Here is a 14146-nt window from a genome sequence, read left to right on the forward strand (position 1 = left end):
AGACTCACTGAGGAAAGATAAGCACAGACTAGTGTCGGAAGTGAAGGGACAAATACATTACTAATATGTCACACATCACATGGCCACACAGAAAAGTTAAAAATAAAGACTAAAAACTTTACAGCACACAACCGACTCCCAGGAAACCAAAAAGGCTTTATGGAGGACGCCTCAACGATCGGCATCAACGTTGTCTGAACCATATATTATATTATTTTTTGTGTTAATTAGACATATATATATATATATACGATTAAACACCATCACTGTTCAAATGATAAATATCGTCTGTCTTCTGTCAGAGGTGAAACTTTACATAAAAATGAACTTGATAAAAAGAAGCAAAAAAATGTAGTTCGCAGCAACTAATTTGACATGTAGGAACCATAAAGAGAAAATGAATAAAAAAAATGAAATCACAACATTTAATGAACATTAAACTTCTAGATTTATAGTCAATTCAGAGTCATTAGGGGGAGGCTATCCTGATCAATTTAAGGGATTAAGTTCAAAGTTAAAAGGAATTGTTTAGGTTATGTATAAATCAAAGGAAAAAATCTGGAGCAGGAATTATTTTCTATTAGTAGTAGTTAGCACTGTACTTCAGCACACACATGTATAGGCGATCCGTGATACCAGTCCCCCCAAAGGGAGACAATCAATACACTGTCCCACAGGAATACTCTCACCAAAGGGAGTTCACCATTACACTGCCCCCACAGAAGAATATACTCTCACCAAAGGGAGTTAACCATTACACTGCCCCCACAGGAAGAATACTCTCACACAAATGGAAGTAATTAAAATTAACATCGAGAATTGAAAAATTACCAATGATAAAAGCGTATTGTGGTCTCATTATTAACAATATTATTCAATACAAAAAAACAAAATTCAAAAAATAAAAAAACCAAATATATTCTACATTAACATTTAAATACTCTACAACATTGACACTTCGCTTTGACATTTGTATTTTCAGACTAATAAACTCATTTTGTTGGGAAAAAAAAATATAGTTACCTCAAAATATATTTAATGGGAAAAACATTTATATCTAAAGATATAAAACTTACCAATACCAATCCACAGAGAAAATATATTGTTCTGGGTTTCAGAGACACAGAATACATATACCTAGAGGAGATAACTCAACCACAATCTCTGTATTACCTTGCTTTTCTCCTGCTGGAGCTGGCGGTCTCTCAAATAAGGCAATGTTGGCAGAATTGAAGAATATCACATTGACAAAACCTCCCACGTCACCCCAGACTAGTAATGCTTCGTTAGGATTGTTGGGATTGGACCTGTGTATCAAATTAACAGCAAATATCAATGGTTGGACCTATATACCAAATTAACATCAAAGATCAATATCTATTAGAGCTACATCATCAAAAAATATAATTCAAATAAAGAATGGAGGGAAATAGGAAAAATGTCTTAGGATACTAAATTTCTAATACCATACGTTTAGTATCAATTTCTAGAAATTAGATTATGTCAATGTAATGATACTTGAAGATTGGTTTACAGAAAAATGATGCCAAACAAGCACCTCCAACGTAAACTGGTAAGAATGGAATATATGTCTGTATTGCTCCATGGAGACAGATTTCTCTGTAGTTGTTAACTATGAGCACTCGTGTAACCCTGTTGCTGGTGATGTGGAACGTAACAATAGTTCAAGAGACAGCGGTGTATAACCGGAAATCCTTGAATCTTATGTACTGGCAATTGAAGTCCAGATTGGTGCCACATATCAAAATTGGCTGTTAAAAAGATACAAGAGAAATTAAGTAATTTAACAGTAATTTGTAGACAGAGAACTCTGCATGGTTATTATTCGAAAAGTTTCAATTGTTATCCTGTTTTATTAACACTGCCTGATAACAAATCACTAGGGACTGAATCAACTTTTACAAAGTCCGTTACTTGTGGGTAGCTTCAGTATTGATTGAAATATGTCACATACAAAGTCCGTTACTTGTGGGTAGCTTCAGTATTGATTGAAATATGTCACATACAAAGTCCGTTACTTGTGGGTAGCTTCAGTATTGATTGAAATATGTCACATACAAAGTCCGTTACTTGTGGGTAGCTTCAGTATTGATTGAAATATGTCACATACAAAGTCCGTTACTTGTGGGTAGCTTCAGTATTGATTGCAATATGTCACATACAAAGTCCGTTACTTGTGGGTAGCTTCAGTATTGATTGAAATATGTCACATACAAAGTCCGTTACTTGTGGGTAGCTTCAGTATTGATTGAAATATGTCACATACAAAGTCCGTTACTTGTGTGGTAGCTTCAGTATTGATTGAAATATTGTCACATACAAAGTCCGTTACTTGTGGGTAGCTTCAGTATTGATTGAAATATGTCACATACAAAGTCCGTTACTTGTGGGTCAGCTTCAGTATTGATTGAAATATGTCACATACAAAGTCCGTTACTTGTGGGTAGCTTCAGTATTGATTGAAATATGTCACATACAAAGTCCGTTACTTGTGGGTAGCTTCAGTATTGATTGAAATATGTCACATACAAAGTCCGTTACTTGTGGGTAGCTTCAGTATTGATTGAAATATGTCACATACAAAGTCCGTTACTTGTGGGTAGCTTCAGTATTGATTGAAATATGTCACATCATACAAAGTCCGTTACTTGTGGGTAGCTTCAGTATTGATTGAAATATGTCACATACAAAGTCCGTTACTTGTGGGTAGCTTCAGTATTGATTGAAATATGTCACATACAAAGTCCGTTACTTGTGGGTAGCTTCAGTATTGATTGAAATATGTCACATACAAAGTCCGTTTACTTGTGGGTAGCTTCAGTATTGATTGAAATATGTCACATACAAAGTCCGTTACTTGTGGGTAGCTTCAGTATTGATTGCAATATGTCACATGAGAGTGACATATTTTTTTGACAACTTTTACACAAGACCTAATGACATAATATGCAATCCCTACCCATATAAGCAGTTATTGATTATAAGTTAGTTGATCGAGATACACATACAAATCTCTTTTACTATATCACCCCCCCAAGACACATTTAGGCTCTACTAAATCAAAGACTAGATTAGTCCATTATGAAATTTCAGGGATGAATGAGTTAGATTAACAATTATTTGCAGATGTACTTATATATCTCTTTAACTAGTACAGGTGTACAGTTACAAATTACTTTATTCATATACTTAAAAGTCCCTTTTAATAACATAGTTTATACTGTAATGATTATGCAATTTTACAGCACCTGGATGTAGAAGTGGCTTGACTGAGGACCTGATTGTACTTACAAATCTCTTTACTGGTAAAAGCCAGGGCCAGTTTGTTGATGTTCTGTAAGGCACAGAAATGTGTGATCCAGAGGTCGCGACCTTTACAGGTGTCCGTTCCCGTCTTGAATGACCTTGACTGCTTTAGGTCTTGTGGCCAGATAGATATCGTACCTTCCTGTGTATGACAATAATTATCACATCATTAATTACATTGAATACATGTATCAGTTCTAAAAATAGCAAATCTGAAAGGCAGCTAGGACATCGATCAATTTTGAAGGTTTCAAAATTGCTGATTGATGAAGACTATGGAAACATTTGGTAAATATCATTCGTGATTTATTTTTCCCATAGAAGTCTCTATAAATCCCCATTTTGTTTTTGCACTCATTAGATAGACAATGAGCCTAGCTTGTAATTATTTTTTTGTGACCAGCCTGTACACACTTAGGGGAGAACTTAGTTTTTATATATAACCCTGGTCAATACTAGCCGCAATATATAGCTCAGCTAGAGAGAACTTCTCTTTAGCTTGATCGGTTGAGCGTCAGACTAGTAATCCAGAGGTCCCGAGTTCGATCCCTGGCAGAGGCAGGTATAAAATTCATTGTAAATCCTGCACCCTGTTACATTGGCGCCCATGTAGGGACTCGGGAATGATACTTCACGATACCTGCGAAGGAATTGTTTAAATTGTGACCCCTGGAAACTCGAGAACGAGTTGATTCCTAGAGGGGGAGTATGTAACCCTGGTCAATACTAGCCGCAATATATAGCTCGGCTAGAGAGAACTTCTCTTTAGCTTGATCGGTTGAGCGTCAGACTAGTAATCCAGAGGTCCCGAGTTCGATCCCTGGCAGAGGCAGGTATTAAATTTATTGTAAATGCTACACCCTGTTACATATATAAACATTATGTAGAAGATCTGGTTATAGACTTACCTGTGGTCTTTTACTGTTATAGTTACAACATGATAACATACCTTACTGACAGCGACGTATTTGTTTGTGTTTTTCAGGAAACTTTATAACCAACCTACCTTACTGACAGCGACGTATTTGTTTGTGTTTTTCAGGAAACTTTATAACCAACCTACCTTACTGACAGCGACGTATTTGTTTGTGTTTTTCAGGAAACTTTATAACCAACCTACCTTACTGACAGTGACGTATTTGTTTGTGTTTTTCAGGAAACTTTATAACCAACCTACCTTACTGACAGTGACGTATTTTGTTTGTGTTTTTCAGGAAACTTTATAACCAACCTACCTTACTGACAGCGACATATTTGTTTGTGTTTTTCAGGAAAACTTTATAACCAACATACCTTACTGACAGCGACGTATTTGTTTGTGTTTTTCAGGAAACTTTATAACCAACCTACCTTACTGACAGCGACGTATTTGTTTGTGTTTTTCAGGAAACTTTATAACCAACATACCTTACTGACAGCGACGTATTTGTTTGTGTTTTTCAGGAAACTTTATAACCAACCTACCTTACTGACAGCGACGTATTTGTTTGTGTTTTTCAGGAAACTTTATAACCAACCTACCTTACTGACAGCGACGTATTTGTTTGTGTTTTTCAGGAAGACCACTTTCTGTATAACATCTTTGTGAGGACTGTAAGATTATACAAACATTTAGAAGTGTCAGAAGTAATTTTCCATACTTATAAATCAGAAGTATGATTGCATGCATCTCATTTACTCAAACATTCTACATTTATTAGGTCAAATAGTTTCAATTTTTTCCAAAATGGTTTTCTTGGCCTAGATGTTAATTTTTTTTTTTCAATTCACTACCATTTGTAGCTCTGAAAACAGATTGAATCAAAAACATATTGATAATCATGGAACTTGATTTTCATGTCACTAGCCATGCATATTCTGTCTTTTACAGAGTTATCTGCCCTTGCAGGTAGTTAATGATTGTGACATCCTTTTCAGAGAAAACAGCTTGAATTTTGCTTCCAAAATGATGAGGTCACAATTGATACCTACTGCAAACAAGGTAACTCTGTTATATGCATCAATTGATTATTTGATTTAATAATTACAATTATTTAAGTTAACTGATTTCTTTTAGTTCAGTATGAGGTAAATACCTTGGTAATGATTTCAGATCCTTCCACTGTGGAACCTGTGTCGATTTGACTCGATCATCTTTTTCATAAAACTCTAGCAACATGTGAGATGCAAACTTATCCCAATCAACACTTCCCTCTCGGGCCACGTCAATCTTGTCAAATAATTCTCCATACTGTAAAAGCCAAATGTTAAAAAGACATTATTATTAAAAACGAGACCAAATGTCAAACAAAGTTCAAGGACATCCCATTTGTTCAACAGATTCAAAAAGGAAAACTTCTTAACAATTTCTTTTAAATTTCAAATCAATAAAAATACAAATGTAATTCATATTCAAGTTAATCAAGAAAAAAACATAGATTTTTTTTATGTGCCAGTAACTTTTTCTGTTAAGAATACAATGACTTTATCTGATGATGTAAAGAATACAGTGACTTTATCTAATGATGTTTTACCTCCTCCCTGGTGCCCTTCTCTAGTAAGATAGACAAAGCTTCACAGAACTGGTCACGATACAGAGCAAGCTTATTGTCATATCCATCTCCCTCAGTCTGTAAAAAAGATATAAATATATAGCTTATTGTCATGTTCATCTCCCTCATTCTATAAACAAGATATAAATATAAAGCGTATTGTCATGTTCATCTCCCTCAGTCTATAAACAAAACAAGACATAAATATATAGCTTATTGTCAAATCCATTTCCCTCAGTCTATAAACAAGATATAAATATATAGCTTATTGTCATATCAACCTCCTTCAGTCTATAAACAAGATATAAATATAAAGCTTATTGTCAAATCCATATCCCTCAGTCTACAAACAAGACAAACTATATAGATATATAGCTTATTGTCATATCCATATCCCTCAGTCTACAAACAAGATAAATTGTATAAATATATAGCTTATTGTCATATCCATCTCCCTCAGTCTACAAACAAGATATAAATATATAGCTTCTTGTCAAATCCATCTCCCTCAGTCTATAAACAAGATATAAATATATAGCGTATTGTCATATCCATTTCCCTCAGTCTACAAACAAGATATAAATATATAGCTTATTGTCATATCAACCTCCTTCAGTCTATAAACAAGATATCAATATATAGCTTATTGTCATATCCATATCCCTCAGTCTACAAACAAGATATAAATATATAGCTTATTGTCATATCAACCTCCTTCAGTCTATAAACAAGATATCAATATATAGCTTAATGTCATATCCATCTCCCTCAGTCTACAAACAAGATATAAATATATAGCTTATTGTCATATCAACCTCCTTCAGTCTATAAACAAGATATCAATATATAGCTTAATGTCATATCCATCTCCCTCGGTCTACAAACAAGATATAACTATAAAGCGTATTGTCATATCCATCTCCCTCAGTCTACAAACAAGATATAAATATATAGCTTATTGTCATATCCCTCTCCCTTAGTCTACAAACAAGATATAAATATATAGCTTATTGTCATATCCATCTCCCTCAGTCTATAAACAAGATATAAATATATAGCTTCTTGTCAAATCCATCTCCCTCAGTATATTAACAAGATATAAATATATAGCGTAATGTCATATCCATATCCCTCAGTCTATAAACAAGATATAAATATATAGCTTCTTGTCATATCCATATCCCTCAGTCTACAAACAAGATATAAATATATAGCTTATTGTCATATCAACCTCCTTCAGTCTACAAACAAGATATAAATATATAGCTTCTTGTCAAATCCATCTCCCTCAGTCTATAAACAAGATATAAATATATAGCTTATTGTCATATCCATATCCCTTAGTCTATAAACAAGATATAAATATATAGCTTATTGTCATATCAACCTCCTTCAGTCTATAAACAAGATATAAATATATAGCTTATTGTCATATCAACCTCCTTCAGTCTATAAACAAGATATAAATATATAGCTTCTTGTCAAATCCATATCCCTTAGTCTATAAACAAGATATAAATATATAGCTTATTGTCATATCAACCTCCTTCAGTCTACAAACAAGATATAAATATATAGCATCTTGTCAAATCCATCTCCCTCAGTCTATAAACAAGATATAAATATATAGCTTATTGTCATATCAACCTCCTTCAGTCTACAAACAAGATATAAATATATAGCTTCTTGTCAAATCCATCTCCCTCAGTCTACAAACAAGATATAAATATATAGCTTATTGTCATATCAACCTCCTTCAGTCTACAAACAAGATATAAATATATAGCTTCTTGTCAAATCCATCTCCCTCAGTCTATAAACAAGATATAAATATATAGCTTATTGTCATATCCATATCCCTCAGTCTACAAACAAGATATAAATATATAGCTTATTGTCATATCAACCTCCTTCAGTCTATAAACAAGATATCAATATATAGCTTAATGTCATATCCATCTCCCTCAGTCTATAAACAAGATATAAATATATAGCGTATTGTCATATCAACCTCCTTCAGTCTATAAACAAGATATCAATATATAGCTTATTGTCATATCCATATCCCTCAGTCTACAAACAAGATATAAATATATAGCTTATTGTCATATCAACCTCCTTCAGTCTATAAACAAGATATCAATATATAGCTTAATGTCATATCCATCTCCCTCAGTCTATAAACAAGATATAAATATATAGCGTATTGTCATATCAACCTCCTTCAGTCTATAAACAAGATATCAATATATAGCTTATTGTCATATCCATATCCCTCAGTCTACAAACAAGATATAAATATATAGCTTATTGTCATATCAACCTCCTTCAGTCTATAAACAAGATATCAATATATAGCTTAATGTCATATCCATCTCCCTCAGTCTACAAACAAGATATAAATATATAGCTTATTGTCATATCCATCTCCCTCAGTCTATAAACAAGATATAAATATATAGCTTATTGTCATATCCCTCTACCTTAGTCTACAAACAAGATATAAATATATAGCTTATTGTCATATCCATCTCCCTTAGTCTATAAACAAGATATAAATATATAGCTTATTGTCATATCAACCTCCTTCAGTCTTCAAACAAGATTTAAATATATAGCTTATTGTCATATCAACCTCCTTCAGTCTACAAACAAGATATAAATATATAGCTTATTGTCATATCAACCTCCTTCAGTCTACAAACAAGATATAAATATATAGCTTATTGTCATATCCATATCCCTCAGTCTATAAACAAGATATAAATATATAGCTTATTGTCATATCCATATATCCTTCAGTCTATAAACAAGATATAAATATATAGCTTATTGTCATATCCATATCCCTCAGTCTATAAAAAAGATATAAATGTATAGCTTCTTGTCATATCCATCTCCATCAGTCTACAAACAAGATATAAATATATAGCTTATTGTCATATCCATCTACCTTAGTCTATAAATGACAAGATATAAATATATAGCTTATCGTCATATATCCATCTCCCTCAGTCTATACAATATAGAATGGAAGGCGATTCTTGTAGTGCCGTAACATAAATGTTGGGCTCTTTTAAACTTACATACAGTCATTTGTTTAAATCAGTAATACATACTACATATTATAACATTCACACTCGATTACATCAAAATTAACTTTTTTTCTCCATCTCAAGACACATTCTGAAGTCTTATATATTTATATCGGGAATATGACACGACACTCAAAAACATTCCATGCTTTAACTAACATAGAAATTTTACAATTCATTCCCAGGTTGTATTTGAGTTTACATGATTCAGGAATACATCAGGAAGACTTACCATGAACGCTCGCTGTAGTTTGTTGAGATCTTTCATCGTTAATCTGTTCTCCAATTTGTCCATTACTTGTTTTCTGACAAAAAAAAAGATATAAACACAATGATTCTATACCATACAGTAGTCTGTCTTTACACATTACAGAGTTATCTGCCCTTGCACATCGATTGGCCATCATTATTAGAATGTTGCATTGTTTTTCCTTGATACTCCAGGAGTTACAATCACTGATGTTGTACCAATCCCTTGTCATTAGCAGAACTGAAGTTCTGTGTGTGACAACAGGTGAAGCATTAACTCATTTTAATGTACATCAAAAGAAGCAAATAATGGCACACTTCTGTTGTTGACTGTATGGCTTTGAATTAATTGCTCTCTAGATAATCAACCTCCGATTGGTCAGTTTTTTCTTCCCAAAAATGAGTTCAGTTTTAGTATGATGAAATTAGTCTGTGGGTGCATATAACAACAGTGATAGTAATCCATGGCGTATCAAGGATGTGCAAACACATGACTTTCTTTGCAATCAATATTGATATGTAAGGGTAGATAATTTTGTAATATGGGAAGACCAATAGATTCGACTAATTATTTTCGTTCAAGTTTGTACATATTAATGGTTTTAGCTGACAGCAGAGGGACCTCCGGTTTATTGGCATTTTTCTCTCTGGCTAATAGGTTTTACGAATATTAGTTTATCTAAACACGTTTTGCATAAATATAAAGTTTAATCATTATATAAAAGTGTATATCAAATATAAATATAAGCATTGCACATCTTTCAGTTGGCATTCATTGCCAATATGCAAATATTCACGCTTCATGTAATTTGCCTCTGTCCAGTTGGCATTCATAAATATAGCTATGAATGCCAACTGAAAGACATTCAATGCTTAAATATTGGGAACTATTCTTTATAAAAGTAAATTCTCTAGAGTAAATAGCAGGTAGAATTAATTTAGTCCCTTAATTAGAGTAAATAGCAGGTAGAATTAATTTAGTCCCTTAATTAATCTCCTTATCCATGAGATCCCTTCAAAAACCGACTAGATAATCATTCTTTGTGCAATTCAATTATAGACTTTTAACTTTCAAATTGATGAAACAAAAAATTGCCAAAGTTATAAATGTCAACTTAAGTTTTGTTTCTCTCTCTATACACATGTCGGTACAATTGTGCTTTACTTTGTACACATTCATACATTCTTGGTTTGCATATGTGTTAAATAATACCTGCACCTGAAATCCACTATGTATGTAAACTCCATGAACATGCATTTATTTCCATCTTGCCACCAAAGCAAATACTTTTAACCACTAGTAATCTGCAGCTGTATAGGACAATTATGACCATCACCATGCACAGACACAACCCTCACAAATTTAATATAAAAAAACATATCACACAGTATCTGAACATCCACCTGGTATTAACATTCAAATCAAAGTCTGATGGATGTCTCATTTATATTTTTATAATGTACAACAGGTCAGTTAATTATGTAACAAGTGTTCATGGGATCAACTTGATTAAGTCATTTATTGAATTACAGAAACATATCAAATAGTACACAGGGACTTGCATGAATTTCCAGCCATTTACCTATATTATAATAGTACACAGGGAGTTGGCATGAATTTCCAAAGAACAGTCTATATGATATGTATATATAAGCAGTCGGTTCGAAAGAATGTCCTTAGTGTCATGATTCAGTGCATATATAGTCACACAGGATTCAGGAAATAGAGATATTTGAACTCAAGCATAATTGTTTTAATGCTAGAACATTTTCAGTTACATTTCTATTGGAATTTTAGGGAAATTCATTAAAGATGCTCCACCGCTGACAAATGGTATTTTTTCACTATCACAAACAGGAGCAGACGATTTAGTATTTTTCTTCATTAACAAAAGTTACTTACTTTACACCATTACCACCATTGGAAAGTTTGAGCTTCTAATTTTACTTCAAGTTAAAAATATGAAAAATAATTAATTGCATCCCGAAAAAATTCTGTGTCACTATATCCTATATGGAATGAAGTACCGGTACTTACTGATTGCGCATGCACCAAAGTCAAAATGAATTATTTTATATTATTTTTTTGTATTTATTATACATATATGTACACGATTAAACACCAACTATTGTTCAAATAATGAATATCATTTATGCTCTGTTGGAGGTGGAGCATCTTTAAGCAATATTTACACTGTACATTACTTTTTACTCAATATCAACAATATGCTGTCTGATTTGTTTATGGATTGATGCTTACATACATACAGTACATTATATTGTTTATTTTCTGATAATTATTGGCCAAACAAGAATTAATCTTATAGTACATTATCAATAATTATATGGGATATGTATATCGTATTTGACCCAATAAGCGCCCATGTCCCTTTAAGCGCCCATCCCCCTTTTTGAGGCCTCAATTTCAATTGTCCAGGCATAAATAAAGACCAAAACTACACTCAACTGTATCGATTTGCAATAATTCCGTCTTATTAGCCCCTTTTCATTTTTTTTCAATTTTTCAAGCGCCCTGGGCGCCTATTGGGTCGAATACGGTAATAATATCAATGTCAACCTGTTATAACAATTATGGGTCATTTTTTAAATTGGAAACATGTTTGGTTGGTTAAATATGTGACCAAAGTCCATCTGAAAATGAGTGAGTGGTGAGAAAACCATTTCAAATCATCCGTCTGTACACAAATTACATTGACACATATTATCATAAAATTCTTGCATTTCCCCCGAAACCAACCAACAACCCCAGCAATGAGCATTTACCCAATACTAGGTCCCTCCAAAAGTTTGTGGTAGTTTGTAGTGACAAAGATTTTAAAAATTGATATACAAAAAGAAATCAAGCTTCTGTTTTTCAAAATCACTTATAACTGCATGTATGACTCATTTTATGATTGTGTAGTTTGCTTATAAAAGTATGAATGCAAAGTACATACATAGGCTTTGGGTTTTCTTGCAGAACCGATAAATTTTCTGACGGCATGTCACACCCATTGACCCAAGGGTGACAATTGTGGAGGGAACCAGTCTACACCCGCCCAATCACCATTATTATCACACTTATGCCAGTAACATTATACAGTATACACTCTCACCCTTTGGACGATGTAGTTGTGATTATACTTTCCAGTGGTTGACGTTTGGGCCTAAATGGCCCAACAGTTACAAGTGATGTCGATTCTTTACTGGAAATGCTGTAGTTTTAATTCCATCAATATATTTACATGTGAATAATTAATTAAATAGATTCAATTTATCTTAAAATAATATTTGATAATTCAAGCAAATCAGAAATTTTACACTTTTGTATATGATTATAAACATATAGGCCTTATATTCATCATCATTATATAATTATTGAATACAAAAATAAATCAATGCTGCAGTCAAATAAAAGCAGCTTGTTGTAGGCCTACAAATTGTATACATATGTAGGACAACATTATATGTATATTTGGCTATTATTAGCTTACACATATCAAATTCTTACCGTTCTGGTTTGTCAGGGGATTTTGACTTGAATTGTTCTGGAGACTTGCTATCATATTTCCCAGTCCCCGATGTCACAGTCGGAGTCGTAGCCACTGTCGACATTTTGCTTGGATATAGTTGGTCTACAAAAGCATCAGAATCCTCCAAACTGCAAACACTTCAACTTCAAAACAACAGGTGTCCGTTTATCTCTGGGCCCCGGGGTTAGGGCAATGAACACAAATCACTTACGTTATGATATAACCATGACCGTATAATATCACTGGTCAGTCTACATGTCGAGGCGAAGCGTCAGATTGTGTTCTGACGAATGACAACAAACCTCCACGAACAGGAAATCGGCCATTTGTAAATTATGAGTTGCCAGGCACATGGTAAGTATAAATTACGGATTTACAAAATCAAGCGGAATATATATACCTCAACGTGCGTTTTCGGAACACTCTTTGAAACTTCGTAGATATATAATAGGTCCTACATTAAAACTATAATGCTTGTATATACGAATACTTTTGTAATTTATCATCAATATAAGGAATACATTTTTTTTTTACTTCACCAGAAGACATTACAACAAAAGAAGGGAGACAATTCGTACTGACACTTAGTACACTTGTAAGCTTACTTTTTTTTTAAAGAAATGACCAATTTGGCGGCCATTTTGAAAATTTCCATTTCTTACACTTTGTTAAGAGGTGAACTTTCACCTGTTGGATTTCAATATTTTTACTTAACTCGCCGGTGTGAAAACACGTTTAGATATTAAGATAATTTTTGCTGTAGATCTAAATCTATTTATTTATCATATACACTGTGGGTACCCGTACACGGGATATTGGTATCGACGAGGCGGTGGCCTGTCACAGCAAGGGGAAGTTTTGCAATATTTTCACAGTTTTAATGTTATTAATGTATCTGTAACTATTGGTCAGTTCAAGCTAAGTATATATCGCGTCCGTATGCGATCTGTCAGCCCCCAGTGTCATATATTTATGGAGGAATAGACTGGAATCCTTTGTCACCTGTAGGGGGGTACCGCAATGAAAACGACTGTGAACTATTGTTCGTGATATTGAATTACTAGATTGTTCCAGGTTATCATTTTAGGGTTGTATAGACGGGTTATGATATGGAAGTTTATGTTTAGGCCAATTTCATGTTGTCGTGGTCATGGATGTTTCAACAAGAAGACTGAAAATTTAGCTTTTGTACGGGGGCAAGGATTTATAAGTGAGACGTCCTTGTACGGGGGCTTGCTAAACTGGTGTACGGGGACTTGGTTTATGTGATAAATATGGTGTACGGGGGCTTGGCATAATTAAAATGACAAACTTCACAATATATTTAAAACAAATAGCGTCTATTCGTCCAAAAGACAGATGTAAAGTTTTCTTCCGACGTCTATGTCTTCGTAGATCTTATATAAAGATG

At 33.4% G+C, this 14146-nt stretch overlaps 1 protein-coding gene across 1 annotated transcript; it reads right to left on the minus strand.

The window, feature by feature from the left end:
- Nucleotides 1–1114: 1114 nt before the first annotated feature.
- Nucleotides 1115–13076, minus strand: LOC138305595 (cilia- and flagella-associated protein 337-like). Its single transcript, XM_069245898.1, has 8 exons — nt 12714–13076; nt 12319–12417; nt 9186–9258; nt 5841–5936; nt 5403–5557; nt 4849–4918; nt 3270–3469; nt 1115–1307 (listed from the first exon to the last, which is right to left on the minus strand). The coding sequence occupies exons 1-8, from the start codon at nt 12815–12817 to the stop codon at nt 1115–1117; spliced, it is 990 nt and encodes a 329-aa protein (XP_069101999.1). The 5' UTR covers nt 12818–13076.
- Nucleotides 13077–14146: the final 1070 nt, after the last annotated feature.

The sequence above is a fragment of the Argopecten irradians genome, chromosome 13, assembly GCF_041381155.1.
Source record: "Argopecten irradians isolate NY chromosome 13, Ai_NY, whole genome shotgun sequence".
Classification (NCBI taxonomy): Eukaryota; Metazoa; Mollusca; class Bivalvia; order Pectinida; family Pectinidae; genus Argopecten; species Argopecten irradians.

Coding starts and splice junctions, on each gene's coding strand:
- LOC138305595 (XM_069245898.1), bottom strand. CDS start 12,817: ATGTCGACAGTGGCTACGACTCCGACTGTGACATCGGGGACTGGGAAA. Junction 9,259..12,318: donor ACAACTACATCGTCCAAAGG/GTGAGAGTGTAT, acceptor TTTTTTTGTCAG/AAAACAAGTAATGGACAAAT. Junction 3,470..4,848: donor AATACGTCGCTGTCAGTAAG/GTAGGTTGGTTA, acceptor TGTCATACACAG/GAAGGTACGATATCTATCTG.